This window comes from Sceloporus undulatus, chromosome 6, assembly GCF_019175285.1.
Source record: "Sceloporus undulatus isolate JIND9_A2432 ecotype Alabama chromosome 6, SceUnd_v1.1, whole genome shotgun sequence".
Classification (NCBI taxonomy): domain Eukaryota; kingdom Metazoa; phylum Chordata; class Lepidosauria; order Squamata; family Phrynosomatidae; genus Sceloporus; species Sceloporus undulatus.
The window spans coordinates 153,152,231-153,167,558 of record NC_056527.1 but is presented as its reverse complement, the minus strand read 5'-3'; the positions used below and the strand labels follow the sequence as shown (position 1 = coordinate 153,167,558).

General features: G+C 42.1%; 1 protein-coding gene across 2 annotated transcripts in view; it reads right to left on the bottom strand.

The window, feature by feature from the left end:
- The window catches only part of CCDC33 (coiled-coil domain containing 33), a 112,352-nt gene that overhangs the window by 76,893 nt on the left and 20,131 nt on the right, over positions 1-15,328 (bottom strand). For both annotated transcript variants that reach the window (XM_042475304.1, XM_042475305.1), the window contains exons 4-5: positions 6,779-6,912; positions 590-699 (exon numbers count right to left, since the gene is read on the bottom strand). In XM_042475304.1, the coding sequence (XP_042331238.1) occupies positions 590-699; positions 6,779-6,912 (244 nt within the window). The remainder of the gene's footprint in view (positions 1-589; positions 700-6,778; positions 6,913-15,328) is intronic.

The following is a 15,328-nucleotide window of genomic DNA, read 5'->3' as shown; positions in this document are numbered from 1 at the left end:
GGTCCATCTGCCTTGGTCCAGGCCTCAGAGGGAGAGAAGAATGCTGGACCTGATCCCCTCCCCCCTCACCATTCCCTTCTCCTTTTGTGTCGTGTCTTTTAGATTGTAAGCCTGCGGGCAGGGAACTGTCTGGTTAAAAAAATAATAAATGTAAGCCGCCCTGATAGCCATTAGGGCTGAAGGGCGGGATATAAATACCTAAATTAAAATTAATTAAGAGAGGACTAAATGTTCAGAGAAAGTTAATGATGCTCTCTCTCTCTTGAGGAAGAGAGTACCATCTCTGAATGCAGATGGGTGATAGTATATTTGAAAAGTTGCCTTTTACTACATGAATAGATGTTCTTTCCATCCAATGAATGGAAAGCTAGCAAAAACATGTAAATGTTTTTGTGGTGTTGACACCCATCATGACAGTCTCTGTACCCATACCATCAAGAAGAGTCCAAAGGTGTAGACAGCAGTATTGATCCATGGCTATAAACTAGTTCTAGGGATTTTCATCTTCATCTGGAGGAACAGCACTTTTGTACAGTTAACAGGTCCTAGAGGTAAGGCAATAGTAAGTTAATTCCACAATAGGACTTACCAGCACCAGTCCACAATGATAATGGTGGAAGGGCCGTAAGTACTTCACAGGGATGTTGTATTTTGCTAAGATCTCCTTGGTATCTTTGTCTGCTATAGTCAGGGAAACATCTGAAAAGAACAGGAAAAGTGGGACAGAAAACATCAGCATACGTAATAGTTGTGACAGAGAATGAGATTGTACAAAGCAGGGGAAATCGGCAACCAAAATCCATAGGGGAACCTGTGTGTGTGTAAGACAGCAAAAGGACCCTGGCCAGATTTCTTTATTTAAATTATTTGTACTGTCAAATGGATCCAAATGACAACTGTCCACAGGGCATCATAAACTCAATGGACTTGTCTAATGTGCATTCCTACCTTGTATCATGGCTGATGAACCTCCCAAGCAGATGAGGCAGAGGTCAATATGATCAATGTCAGTTTGCTGGCCTATAGCATTCAGCTCGACAGCACACAAGATAATCAATTAATCAATCAACCGATCACCCAATCGATCAAATTACTCCTTTTGCATGACAACTCCCAGAATCCCCCAGCCAGCATGTTCAGCATGGTTGGGGAATTTGAGAACTTGTCATTGGGCAATGAATCCTCTCCAGGTTTCAGCCTGACTTTAAAAGTGCCAGAACTATTTAGCAAGATGATTGAGTACCTTGTATTGTCATCAATTTTGGCATTTAATGTTGCCCTGGTCCATTGCCAGCAATCCTACCCCCAACTATGTGCAGTAGCGACTGGTAGTTTCCATGTCAGTTGGGCAATGAATCCTCTCCAGATTTTAGCCTGACTTTAAAGGTGCCAGAGCTATTTAGCAATACGATTGAGTACCTTGAATAGTTCCTTTAAAGTTCACTGTATCCTGTACCTTATCCTGTATCCTGTTGTTTGTTGTTGTATACCTCCAAGTCGTTTCTGACTTACAGCAATCCTATGGCGAAACTATCGTGGGGTTTTCTTAGCAAGATTTGTTCAGAGGAGGTTTGCCATCACCTTCCTTTGAGGATGAGAGAGTGTGACTTGCCCAAGATCACCCTAACCTCTGGATAATAGGAGTCAGCATAACAGTTTGAGTGTTGAATTAGGACTCTGGAAGAAACCAGGTGGCCTTGAGCAAGTCACTGTCTCTCAGCCTCAAAGAATGCAATAGCAACCCCCCCCCCACACACACCCAAATAAATCTGGCCAGGAAAACTCCATGATAAGATTGCCTTAGGGTTGTCATAAGTTGTATGTGCCTGGAAGGTGCACACAACAGCAATCATGCTGGATAATATCTTAAATCAAGTGATCTATAACCCAAGAAAGCTCACACTATAATAAACATATGATGGAGCTTGGGAAAGTTCATTTTTGATGTCCAACCACCCAGCTCTGACTTATGAGTTATTAAGACTCTGTTGGACTTTTTGCTGTTCTCCCCCAGTGGGCTCATGTGGATTTCCCACTCTGTGAAATGGACATTTTCAAAAACTTTCACTGAGTGAAAGGTGTGTGGAATTAAAAATAGTCCTCTTTCATTTTTCTGAAGTACACTATTCTTAGCTTCACTTGTGTAAAAAGCCACCCGTTGCTTTAAACCATTGGAAACCCCACCGTTGTCATCCATTTGATAAGCTGCTGTCCTTAGTACTGAAGTGAAATCCTTCACCAACTGAGGGAAGAGGATGCTGCTATAAATATCACATCTGACTTTTCCTAAATATGCTTTAGTTAATTCCAATATGCTATGGAATTATGGGAACTGTAGTTTGTTGTGGCAGCAGAGCTCTCTGATAGAGAAGTTTAAATGTCTCACTCAGCTACAATTCCCAGAATTCCATAGTATTGATTTACGGCAGTTAAAGTGGTGTCAGACAGGATTGTTTTTGCAGTGTGGATGCAGCCATTACTGCAGAACCAGGAAGAAATCATTTGCAACAACTCATTCCCAAACGTGTCACAGATATAAATCTTTGCTTATTCCATTTCTGTGTAAGAGAAATATATATACACACACACACACACATCCATCCCCATTGCATGGGAATATATATATATATATATATATATATATATATATATATATATATATATATATCTCCCCATTGCATGGGATTACTCAGAGTTCTGTGCCATTTTCAATGCTCTTTAAAAATATCATGTACTTTCCCCCTGAAAATTCACTTCATATATAAACCAAGGGCAAAACTGTGTATTTTTATATGACCCGTGGATAAGTCAAAGTTAAAACTTAGGGACATGTAATGAAGGTTGTAAAGGACGAAGCAAAGGAAAACAATCCCAAAAAACTTACAAAATTTCAGCAGACATAACTATTTGTGCTTATACTAAAGGTTGTATGGATGACAGAGTAGAAGGGGGTCAGTGCTTCCAGGCCCAATTAAACTCTTGCCTTTCACCATATATACATGTGTGAGTTAAAATACAGTACTTGCTATTGACCCAAGGTAAGTCAGTTGACTTGGATAAGTCATGTCAAGTTTTTGGGGTAAATTTTTTAACCTAAATTTCTAGACTTATACATGAATATATACAGTTAGGCCTTGGAAGTTGTGGGGATCCGTTTCAGACCCCCCCCCCCATGAGTTCCAAAACTCGCACATATTCAAGCCCCATAGGCTTGAATGGGGCACGTGCAAGCAGGGTGTGCACCATGGGCACATGCCCCATTGACGTTAATGGCAGTCGCCCCTCTGCAGATTTTCAACACCGCGGGTCTCAAGTCTGCGGACTTGGAGGGGTGACTGTATATATTTGCAAACATTCTCAGCCCCGATCAGAATATATATATACATATATACATATATATATACACACAGTATATATATATTGGTTACATCTCTGGTGTCGGCTTTCCTCCATTTCACCCGCCTTGCAAAACACCAAGGCTGCATTCAGATGGAGGCTGAGGTTTAACCTCATTAGGAAGCCTGGAATCAGGAAAAATCAGTTTTTTGTGTGTGTCGGAAGATGGTCTCCCTGCTGCAAGCCCATCTCATTAACCCCAGCACCTCCCCATCTCTCTTCAGTCCCTTGCCATTATCCTTTGTACCTCAAGTCATTGGGACTGAAAGGAAAGCCTGCAACTCTCGACAAGGAAAGAATAGGACCTCGTTTTTTCCTCTTCATTAACAACGATTTGCTTTCTCCATGACCCCATTGGGGAGAGGAGGAGGAAATCTCCACAGCAACAGCTTCTGAATAGACTCCTGAAACGCGGCATTCCCTCTGCCAACAACCTGCCTGAGCCACCCTTTCTTTCCATATTCCTCCCTCCTTTGCTTTTTCTCCTCTCAGTGCAATAATAAACTCAAGCTGCTCCGTAACTTCAGCGACACGCCGGGATATCACAGCAATGTTGGCGACCCGCCATGAATATTACACATCTGTCAAAGGAGAAATTAATGTAACTTTGCTTGGCCCCTCACCTTACCCTTTTCCTTGGCCTAATGACAAGTTTCTGCACACCAGAATAGCTTAACTCCTCCTTTGCCAGATCCATCTTGGAAACAAAGGCTTCATGGAAGTAAAAAAACAGAGAGAAACCTTTAGAGAGCCTTTAAAAAAATAACAGTTTTTAAAAAGATAGATAGATTTTAGGACTGAATTGAAATGGGTCTCCCTGTTTTGCTACTTTAAAAGTGAGACACGAGAAGGTTTTCTCTTGGTGCCATCCTCCAATGCATCTACACTGTCGAAATAACACAGTTTGACACCACTTTTAACTGCCGTGGCTCCATCCAACAGAAGTCTGGGATTTCCATTTTTGTGAGGCATCAGAACTCTTTGGCAGAGAAGGCAAAAGACCTTGTAAAACTATAAATCCTAGGATGGGGCAACATTGGATGGAGGACTTTTGCACAGTATTTTCCAGTTTGCCAAGGTTTTTTTTTAACATTTCAGAGCTGGGAACCATTTTTCAATCCATGTCTCATGTCCAGACCATTTGGACTACAACTCTCAAAATTATCTTTTGGTGGATTCTGGGATGGACAGTCCCAAAGAGGCTTCCCGCCAACTCTGTCTCACATTATCTGACCAGGTAGTTTGGTGCTATTTGCACTGGTAGCATTCCCATACCTGAGTTTTTCACTCCCTTTGGGCCTAATACTTTCAGGGATTGGATCAGAGAGCTTTTGGATGCAAAGCATGTGCTTTGCCACTGAGCTATGGTCCCTCCTTAACAGGAAGCCTTGCATTGGTCTATGGTGCTTCAATGTGGAACTTCCCCACTATTAAGGAAAAAGGAGGCAGTCAACAGCTTTAGTGGAATTGCTTCAGTGCCTTTGCAAATGGGAACAAGACATCACCACCATTATTATTATTATTATTATTATTATTATTATTATTATTAGAATTATAGAGTTGGAAGAATCCTCATTGGCCATGAAGTCCGACCTCCTGTCATGCAGGAATACATGCAGGATGATGACGACGACGATGATGATGTTGATGATGATGATGATGATTGATTAATGCACTCCTTCAGTTTACTCACAGGTTGACTGGCTATGTGGGAGACTTATCCAGATGATTTTTAAATTAAGAATTTTAAATGTCAATTGTTTTAATATGTATATATTTTGTCCTTTTAAATTGTACGTATGTCCTTTTAAACTGAAGCATATTTTAACTGGTGTGTTTTAACTGACATGGTACATTTGCTAATTGTTGTTCTCTATTTCAATCCATGGGGAGAGGCAGGTAAAAAATAAATGATGATGATGATGACGACGAAGATGATGAACCAATAATTTCAACACACTACTTAACTGCAACTCTCATTTGGGCATTGGAAACCTGGTTTAAAAATGACCCCCAATCAGTGGATGAAACTGGCAGAATTATTCCAGAAGGAATTCCAGTATACAGATAAAAACCATGGCTGTGAGACGAAGATGTATCCACACAGCCAGCTTTCTCCATCATCCAGATCCTGGTTCATGGAAATGGAGGTCTCCTCCCAAATTAGATTTACACCAATTAAGGACTCTGACCCTGAAAGAATACAGAGCCTGTCTTTCTCAATCATTCCTGGCTAAGGCAGGTAGAGAAGTACATCAAATGCTGCTTTATTTCACTTAAGCAATAGCGGTAATGGGATTAGGTGGAATGGGATGAAGCCGGACGACTGGCTGAAGCTGGCTTCATTCTGCCAGAGATTGACATTAACCAAATTACAAACTCTAATGCCATTAGCGTTATTATGATTATCCACATAACATTGCGGAGTTTGGAACAATAAAGATCAAGTCGCCGGGGCAAATGGCTCCTGCCTTGGGGAAAGCTTCTGAATTATCAATGATCATTTCCCTTTCAGGTAGGCAACAGAGATAGAAAGAAGAATCCATGAGATGGAGAGACGGGAAAAACAAAAATCTATTTTCTTACATGAGAGATGTGCAGAAATAATTCCAACGCACAGCATTTTGTATCAGGCATTCTTGTGAAAAAGTAAGAATTTCATTTCAGGCTATTTTTTTATCAGAATTTTTTCAAACTGTCTAATTATTCAGGATGGAAAGAACTTGAGATTTTACGAAGCTGAATCTAAGCCCAAGGTTCTGAATATTCTCCTCTTAAAAATATGGGCTGAAATCCCTTAGTAGCCAGCCGTTTTAGTACCAAATAAAGGCTGGCACCTCTTCTTTTTCTGAGAGGCTCCTCATCTTTAACTAGAGACAGAAAGAAATATTTGAAAAAATTAATATATATATATATGATATACGCAGGTCTACCTTAAATGCAGACAATAGGATGTTTTACTAAAGGGAGAGAGAGAGAGAGAGAGAGAAAACCATGCACAGATTTTGTGCAGACTATGATCTGATGCCTTTTGACTTTGTTTTGAATATTTCCAAATATTAGTTTTTCGTGGGTTTTTGGGGCTATGTGGCCATGTCCTAGAAGAGTTTATTCCTGGCATTTCGTCAGCATCTGTGGCTGGCAGAAGATGCCAGCCACAGATGCTGGCGAAATGTCAGGAATAAACTCTTCTAGAACATGGCCACATAGCCCCCAAAAACCCACCAAAAACTATGAGTGCCAGCCATGAAAACCTTCAGCTTCACATCTTCAAATATTCTTTCCATCCCTAATTTTTTTCCCTTCGATCCTGTTCCTTTCCCTTTCCCTTTTAAAAGCCCAATGCAACATTTTTAAAAAGTCCCTCCAAAGCACTCCATACCTTCTTCACCAGCCTTGGCCGAGTCAACTTCCACAGTCACCTTCTCCTCCCATGTTGGAGAGTGTGTCGGCTCTATGGTTGTGTGAGTTATTCCTTGGGCTGGCTGTTTGTTCTCTTCATCTGAAGTAGTTTTACTAAAGAAAAGGAAACAAAAAGAACATATGAGCTTGGGTCCAGGCTATCTGAAGGATTCAAATTTTCCCATGTGGGCCTTCCTGGGCTTTGAGATCTTTGGAGGAGGCGTTAAGTTGAAGGCTTTCATGGCCGGCATCCATTTTTTTGTGGGTTTTTCGTGCTATGTGGCCATGTTCTGGAAGATTTTCTTCCTGACATTTCGCCAGCATCTGTGGCTGGCATATTCAGAGAATGCTGGCATGGAAGTAAGTTGGGTATACATAATGTGTGACCCTTGGTATATATACAGTGGCAGTTTAATGAGACAGTGTGCATCACATATTTTGGTGACAGCAGTAGGATAAAATATCCCATGGGCATGCCATCATAGAAAAGGATTGTGGTTGTGCAAGACACTCCCAGGCTTTGGAACTCCTTTCCACATGAAACCAGGCTGGTTCTCATTAATAAAAAAAAACCCACCATGAACCGCTAATAACCTTATTATTAAACAAAATACAGTGAGCCCACACCATACGCGGGCTCACTATAGGCAGCTTTTAGCACATGCTGAAGCCGTGCAGCAAATGGGAGAGTGGCGCGCATGCCCAAGGCACTCATGCACATCCTTGGCATGAGCACGAGCCACATTATATCCTATGGGGCTCAAGCATACACACTTTTTGCCTTATGTGTGTGAGGGAGGGTCCAGAACAGATCCCCCGCATAAGGCAAAGGCCCACTGTAATAATTATTAAACAAAAACAGGTATACAAAATTAAATAACATAGGATAATGTAATATAGCAAAAACTGGATGACAATGCACTCATATATAAGACCATAATGACCATAAGCATCCAATATGCATACTAAAAACAAGTGAAAGATACATAGAATTACTATTGTAAAGAGTCTACAGGGAAGTTCCCAGCAGAAATATCAAATTATAAAGCAGTCTTAGGGAAGTCCGTAGCTACTTGAAAAGTCATAAATTCTCCACTCTGGGAAAACTTCAAATTCCTGATAGCTGGATTTGCCATGCAAAAGATTACAAGCGTGGATTGGAAGGAGAAATTCTAGTCTTCATTTCATCTTCAGGAGATTTCTTCAGCTACATATCTTCATTGCAATAATATATAATTCCTACACAATGTAATAATATGCAATGCCTACACCTCCGTGGCTACAACTCTATTAGCATGGAATGGCACAATGAAATACAGGCATATTTTTTGCATAGAAAACACCTGCTGTGTCTTGCTAAATATACCAAGTAGGGGAAGATTAAGAGAAGGAAGGTTACTCCTTGGACAAAGCAAGTTCTGTGAAGTTTATGGTGAGTTTACAGCATTTTCTTCCTGATAGCTTTCTTCACTGTCCAGCTTTCACAATTATATACAGCAATTACTTGGAAATATTACAGCAGTCTGGGACTACCTAGAAGCAAATGTGTTGGCACCTCTTCCTTTGGCCATAATCCAAATCAAGGTGCCATGCTAGGCTTCTGGTTACACAATCCATTGCACAGCAGTGAATTAATCTTGCTAAAATCACAAGCATTGCTCCGCTAAGTCTGAAACTTTTTGGAACGGTGCACACAGAGGTTCTTTTTTCTGCCACAAGACCCATAAGCCTTCTTAATTAAACCACAAAAAGAAAGGACATTTGAAAAGTCTGCTTTATTCTCTCTCCTTTCCCTCCAAGCCTCACCCTGTTGTCTCATAAGATCCGGAACCTTATAATCCATTCTGTTGCTGCCCAGGAGACAAGGCCCAACCTGGGAACTGGCACAGAGTAGAGTATGGATCTCCGAGGGTCACATGCCTTGAAATCACCTATTATTCCAACATTAATTCCCTCTTTCCCCATCTCACTTCCCCAGCCTAAGGCAGAAATGAGGGTCTATATCCAGAAAGGACTTTGGACTTGTGGGATCTACTTATGTTGATTGTGAGCTCCTGCATGGCAGGGGGTTGGACTGGATGACCCTTGTGGTCTCTTCCAACTCTAGAATATTGACAGTGAGCATGTTCAGTGGCCACGGACAAGCAGATTTCCCCATTCTCTTCTGTGTTTCTCCTCCAGATTGTTCTGCCTTACATTTGTCTCCTCCTGCATCCCAGTGAATAACTCTGAATGTGCAACAGAGCTTAGTGCAGACCATGGGGAATCCATAGCTCTCCTCTGACTGGGAAACATCTATATTTTACATACTTTCCCCTTGGCCAGTGACAAGTGCCTTTCAAATTTGGACTCCTCTATCGATCCACCCAATCAATTCCATCATTTACACTTCACTCTCACCGCTGCATTTGAGCTCTCAGGGGATGGCCATCATTATGCATGTTGCTATCCAGTTCTACGAATGCCTATTATCACATACCCAAAGACAAATCCCCTGAAGGAATGATGAAGAGAGCAGGCAACAGGGAGGGAGGTGTTAAGGACCTCCGCCTAGAAGCATTTGCAAATGGCACCGCTCACCGTAGCTCAAGTGTTAATTGCCAAGCCGCTAGCATTTACAGAAATATAGCTTCTCCATAATTATTACGTTTATGCCATTTTTTTTTTTTGCACAGTCTACAACAATTTCTAAAAATGGGGCAATTACCACCGCCACCAGAGTAGATCAGAAATTATATCTTTCGTAGGCGCTGCATGTTTGGAGAAGCATAACACAAAACGACCACGCAGACTGATGCCTTCCAACTCCAAGCATTACAATAAAACCAAACTCCCACAGTTCCTCAGGGAGTGTCTGACTGGGGGCAGTTTCCCTTGCTTTGTAGATCCATGCCTGAGTGCTAAATCAGAAAGACTTGAGAAAATGCTGCTTTGAAAAGCAGAGAGACTCAGAGGTAGCTGCTGCTTGTTCTAGAAAGTGTGATTTCGTTTGTTGATTTATTTATCAGGAGAAGGTTTTTTAATGCCTTATTCTCTAAGGCTGGAGGAGCATGACTTGCCCAAGCAACAGGTTTCCATGGCCAAGCAGGTATCTGAGTCTCCTAGAGTCCTAGGCAACTCATAAACCACTACACAGCACTGGTTATAAGCAAGTTGTTGTTAGCTGTCCTTGAGTCAACGTCAACCCATGGTGACTCTGTGAATGAGACATCTCCAAGAACCCCTGCCCTCAACCATTCTGCTCAAAGTCCAGCAAGCTAAGGATCATGGTTTTCTTAATAACGTCTATCCATGTAGTATATAATCTTCCTCTCTTTCTACCACCAATGCTATTTTACAACATCCCTGTCAGGTAGATTAGGAAAAGTGCTAGCTGTCCAGATCTGTTCACCAAGACTCCTAGATAGCCAGGGCTTTGAGCCTTGGCCTCCCCAATGTGATCCAGCTGCTTGTAGGCAGCATTTCTATTCCAGCATTAAAAATTCAGTTGGGCTGCCAAGTATTGGTAAGTTCTTATTAAATGGACTAAAGGTAATTATCAGCCATCTTGACTGGGCAATTTCAATAGGTCCAGCTCTTTTTCAGCAGGGAGGAAAACATCCCTTGCCAACCTGCCATGAACCTATCCATGATAAGGACACCATGGACAAGAAAGAGAAATGTGAGAGCTAGTGGTGACAGAGACGCCCATTTCAGTCTTTGAATGTTCATCTGAACTTGAGCTGTCCAAGATGCTGAACTCTATGTTCTATCCAAAATTCGGCACATTGGATAGCACTTTGGAAACCCAGAGTGGATTCACTGCTCTACTGACATGGGAGATACCAGCCGGCATGAGTGAGAATCCTAATTCAGCTCCTACAAACAAAGACTGGAATTCCAAGCCAGACTTAAGCTATGCACTCAAACCCCTCGAAATGGACAGGCAAACTTGTCAAATGTCTCCCCGTTTGAACTCTTAAAAAGTTATTTCTATTAAACTGATGGGGAAGTTTGCAAAGATGAACCAAATGAAATTCTCTCTCCTGTAACACAGATGTTGCACCAGGCATCCGCTTAGAAAAAGGAGTCGTCCTTCCCAATAATAAAGGATGCTTATTCTCAAATTCTCATCAATAAATTTAATGAGCCTTTAGTGTTTTAAAAATACAAATATTTTAAAACTAATTCAATGGACCCAGGATCTAATTATTTCAGCTCTGCTATTCTCACAGGGTGCTAGGGCTGAAACAAGACACACTTGAAGCCCCCTAAGCTACATGATATTTAAGAGGCCTTGAAGCATGGACAAACAGATGCACATTATTCTAACAGAAAGGGCAATGGAAGAAAATCAATCAAGTTAATAATTTATACATTTTCACATTAGAGTTTCTTCATAGTCTGAGGCCCACAAAAATGATCGCTTACTTAGTTCAAGCCTAAATCTGGCACTGTTTGGATTCTCTCATTGGTCTAGTGGTCAACAAACCAACTAGCAAGCAGTGTGCTTAGTGGTTACCCAACTGGTAAAAATAATCCAGGTAGAATCTGGGTTGAATCTTTGTTTTCTGCATGCATTTTCTGCTGCCAAAAACCCCACTTAACTGGGGATAATCAATCTCATCCCCCCCAGAGTTTTTCTAAAAGATTAGCATTCTCGGCTGTGTGACTAACCAATGCAAATAGACCTGGGATAAACTGGGATAAACCTCAGCGTGCCTTGAATGTGTTTCAAATACATTCGCATCATGGACTCCGTTTTTATTTGAGTGCTGACAGATGTGAGCAACAGAACTCACAGAGATGCACAGAGATGTGGTTCCATAGTATGAACAACAAACCTGGGAAGCATGAGAGAGATTATTCTAGTAGTTGTGCTAAAAAAAAACCTAGCATCTGAATGACCCCTTGGGAGAGTTGTTTGTTGGCTAACTGCTGGACTCTTCTGGGAGCCGCAAGGTAAACAGAATCAGGACTCAGCTGGTAGCCTCAAGGCCACCCCGGCTGTCTTCCTAGCAGAGACATTGATGGCAGATGGCAGAATGGTGCACTTCTTAGGAAGGGAGGAGAGGGCATCTTTGAGATATTCCCCAGACCTCCCCAGCTGATGCTCTGGGCTATTCGGCTTTTCAAAACCTCTCCAGTTCTCTAGCATCCTCCCTCCCTCGTGACATTCATCCCCAGCTGCCTTCCTCTCCAAGAGACCAGCCAATGAAAATTTAATGACCATCTCTTTCAAGGCATTTGAGAGTTACCCAACCACCAACCATGGCCACCGCCATCCCAACCATTGCTGGAGAGGCTGTTTTAATGGATTCCTTGCTCCATTCTCTCTCAATGTGTTAATGGGATGCTTGCTTCCGAACTGCTATTCTATGAATCCCCTCCTTCCCCATCCCCTTGGATTTGCTCTTTCCTCTTAAATGTAGCTGCTGGCGTTTCGTCTAGTAATTGGCCTTCTCTTAGCTCAGCCAGCATTTCTACCTTCTAGGGGGAAAAATGCAAGCCGCCTGATCACACAACCCCCACCCCTTTAATCTTATCGCTTCTCCACCCCGAAAGAGCTGACCAGACCACCAATGCATCAATAATGGATAAAAGCACACTTTCCCCTTTTCTTTCTATTGTGAGGGGAGGGCAGGGATCAGGAGCTCTTGCAGAAGTGCTTGCAGCAGAGACCCAAGAAGTAAAACAGCATGCAAAAGCTCCCTGAACTTTAAACACATGCGCACGATTTGGTGAGCTGCAGGCAACGGTCAATAGGGCCTGTTCAGAAATTCTATTTCTCTTGCTCCTAAATCAAAGGCGAAATGCGGATGTGAAGACACAGATGGACCCAAATGCTCCAAGCGTATTGATGTGGCTTTTTTGATCACAGGTCTCACAATGTTGTGGGGAGTGTGCGTGTGACAAGTTGTCCTTTTGCTATTTAGTCAGTTGCTCGGGAGCAGCAAAAATACCATTTGCAACAAACGGCACACAACCTCCAGTCTCGCTTGCCATGCCTACTTGACCACTTGGTTTGTACAGCAACAAAAGCCATGGCAAAACATGGCAAAATAGTTTATTTTTCATAGAATCAGAATCTTACCATTGCAAGGGACCACAAAGGCCTTGCTATGCAAGAAGACACAACTAAAGCACTCCCAAAAGACAGCCATCCAACCACGGTTTTAAAAAAGCTGCAAAGTCCTCCATCCTCCAAGACAGTCTTTTCCATTGTCAAACAGCTCTTACAGTTAAAAAAAAGTTCTTCCTGGAATCTATTTTTTTGCAATTGGAATGAATTAGTTTGTGTTCTAGTCTCCGGACAGCAGAAAACTAGCTTGCACCATTTTTACATGATATTCCTTCAACTGGATAGGAAAATCCACCTTCTGATAATGAGCTCCATAGGGGATTGTTCGACTGGTAATGTGCTTAGAGTCTCAATGAAGACAAAATGGGCCCGGTGCATGTGTGTGTGTGTGTGTGTGTGTGTGTGTGTAGATAAGTAGTTGTATCTTTTTTTTTGTGGGGACAGAAATATCTGCATCAAGCCTATCCAAATAAAATTAGTGGGGGATGCATTGACAGCCTAAGTTGGAAATGATTCAAAGGCACACAACAACAACAACAACAACAACAATGGGTCCATTGTTAAATTTACTTCAGAGTTGGGGGAGGTGGTAATTTTTGGATTACAGTTCCCAGAATCCCTCAGCGAGATCCTGGGAACTGTAGTCCAAAAAAAGCAATTTGCTCAAGTTCTCTTCTCTTCCACATTAAGAAAGTATATTGTGCAGGGCATCGCTGCAATTTTCAATGACCAGAAACTGTATCATTGGTATATGAACAAACAAGTAAACAAACAAACAACCCTCTCACTTCAGCCCAAATAGGTCTTCCAAGCAAGGAAAAAAGAAAAAAATCTCCAAGTTCCCCGAAGGGCATTGCCCTGAACAAGATCTTGTTGTAAGTCCAAACCTCTCTTGTCCTCCTGCCACGATGACCTACTTTTTTGCCTGCCTCTTTGCGACTGAACTGTGGTGCATCTCAGCATCCTCTGCGCATGCATCACTGCACAGGAGTAGCATTTGGCTGGAATTAAACTGCACTCCAAAAAGAAATGGAGCGGAGCAGTGCAATGGGAAATCAACATGTATGGTGCCCCTCGTGACCCTGCTTTCACAAGAAGAAAAACAACCCTTCGACAAAATCCCAAAAATAAAACTCTTATTGTGACATAAAAATACTTAAGCCACTGCCTACTTAATTCTGTCCCAGATAAACATCAATGTTGTGTTGCCCTTGTGGCAGCAAAGCTTCTGACTCTGAGTAGTTGAGCAATGAGATGTCACTGAATATTCAGTTGTTCAGGGACTTTTTGCAAGCTAGCTTCTGTGAGGGATTGGAAAGCTGTCAGTTTGCATTGCATTAAAACCTCATTCTGGGCAGGTGAAAGACTAGGAGAACATTAGCATGTAGTGAAAGAGCCCAGCCATGCTATCAATATTGGGTACCTCATTCTGACCCCAAAGCAACTCACACCTGCAGAGTGATTCATAGGGACCCTATAGGAATGGAGCAGATCATTGTCACTGCATTTTGCTATAGGTTTTCTGGAAAAATCATAGTAAAACAGTAAATATTTTTAACTCAGGACAAAGAGTGGGACTCTGAATCAGGTTCAGGCATTATGAACACAGCCTGAACCCAATTTGGGGTTTTGGACCTGTTTAATGTAACAGCATACAGCACGCTTGGGGGAATTTGGGGTTTATAGGTAATGTAGACAAGCCCTATGAAACAGGGAGCTGAGAAACAACAAATCTACTACTACCAGAACAACAAAACAAATGGCAGATAGGCAGAGAGGAGGCAATAAACAGGCAAAATTAGGTGGGCAAAGGAAAGAAGAAGAAGGGGCATGGAGTGGATAGAAAACAGTTGCATTCCCAATGATATCACAAATGGTGAAATGGACAGAGCTGGGGAATATTACTTTTTTTGGACTCTTGTTCCCAGAATCCCCTGGTACAGAGCAGTGCTGGACCTCTACATGCTGCCAGCCATGACACAGAAGCCAAGGAGACCCAATAGTTTAACCACTAGGGGATTCTGGGAGTTGGACTCTAAAAAAAATAACTGTTCCAAGCTCTGGAAATAGGGTCTGATTTAGCTGTGAATAGGGTTTCTAAGACAAAACTCTGTGTGTGTGTGTGTGTGTGTGTGTGTGTGTGTGTGTGTGTGTGTGTGTGTGTATTCTGAACCTAACTGGGAGAACTTCTTACTGCATGCATCACAAATGACACCAAGGCCACATGATTGATCTACAAGGCTATTTTCTTGTACATTATGAATGCCACTGGAAAGTTTTGAGTGCAGAAAAACAACTCGCATGTTAAGCCATTCAAACCTCAATTGTTATACAGTACGTACTGTAATACGTTTGCGCTGCCTTGTTGTCCCCAAAGCTCAGTTTTGCACAGGAACCCTAATTCCTTGCTAAGCCTGCTCCCTGAAAGATCCAATGAATACCTGTGTCAATGGAAGCCTTTGTGGCAAA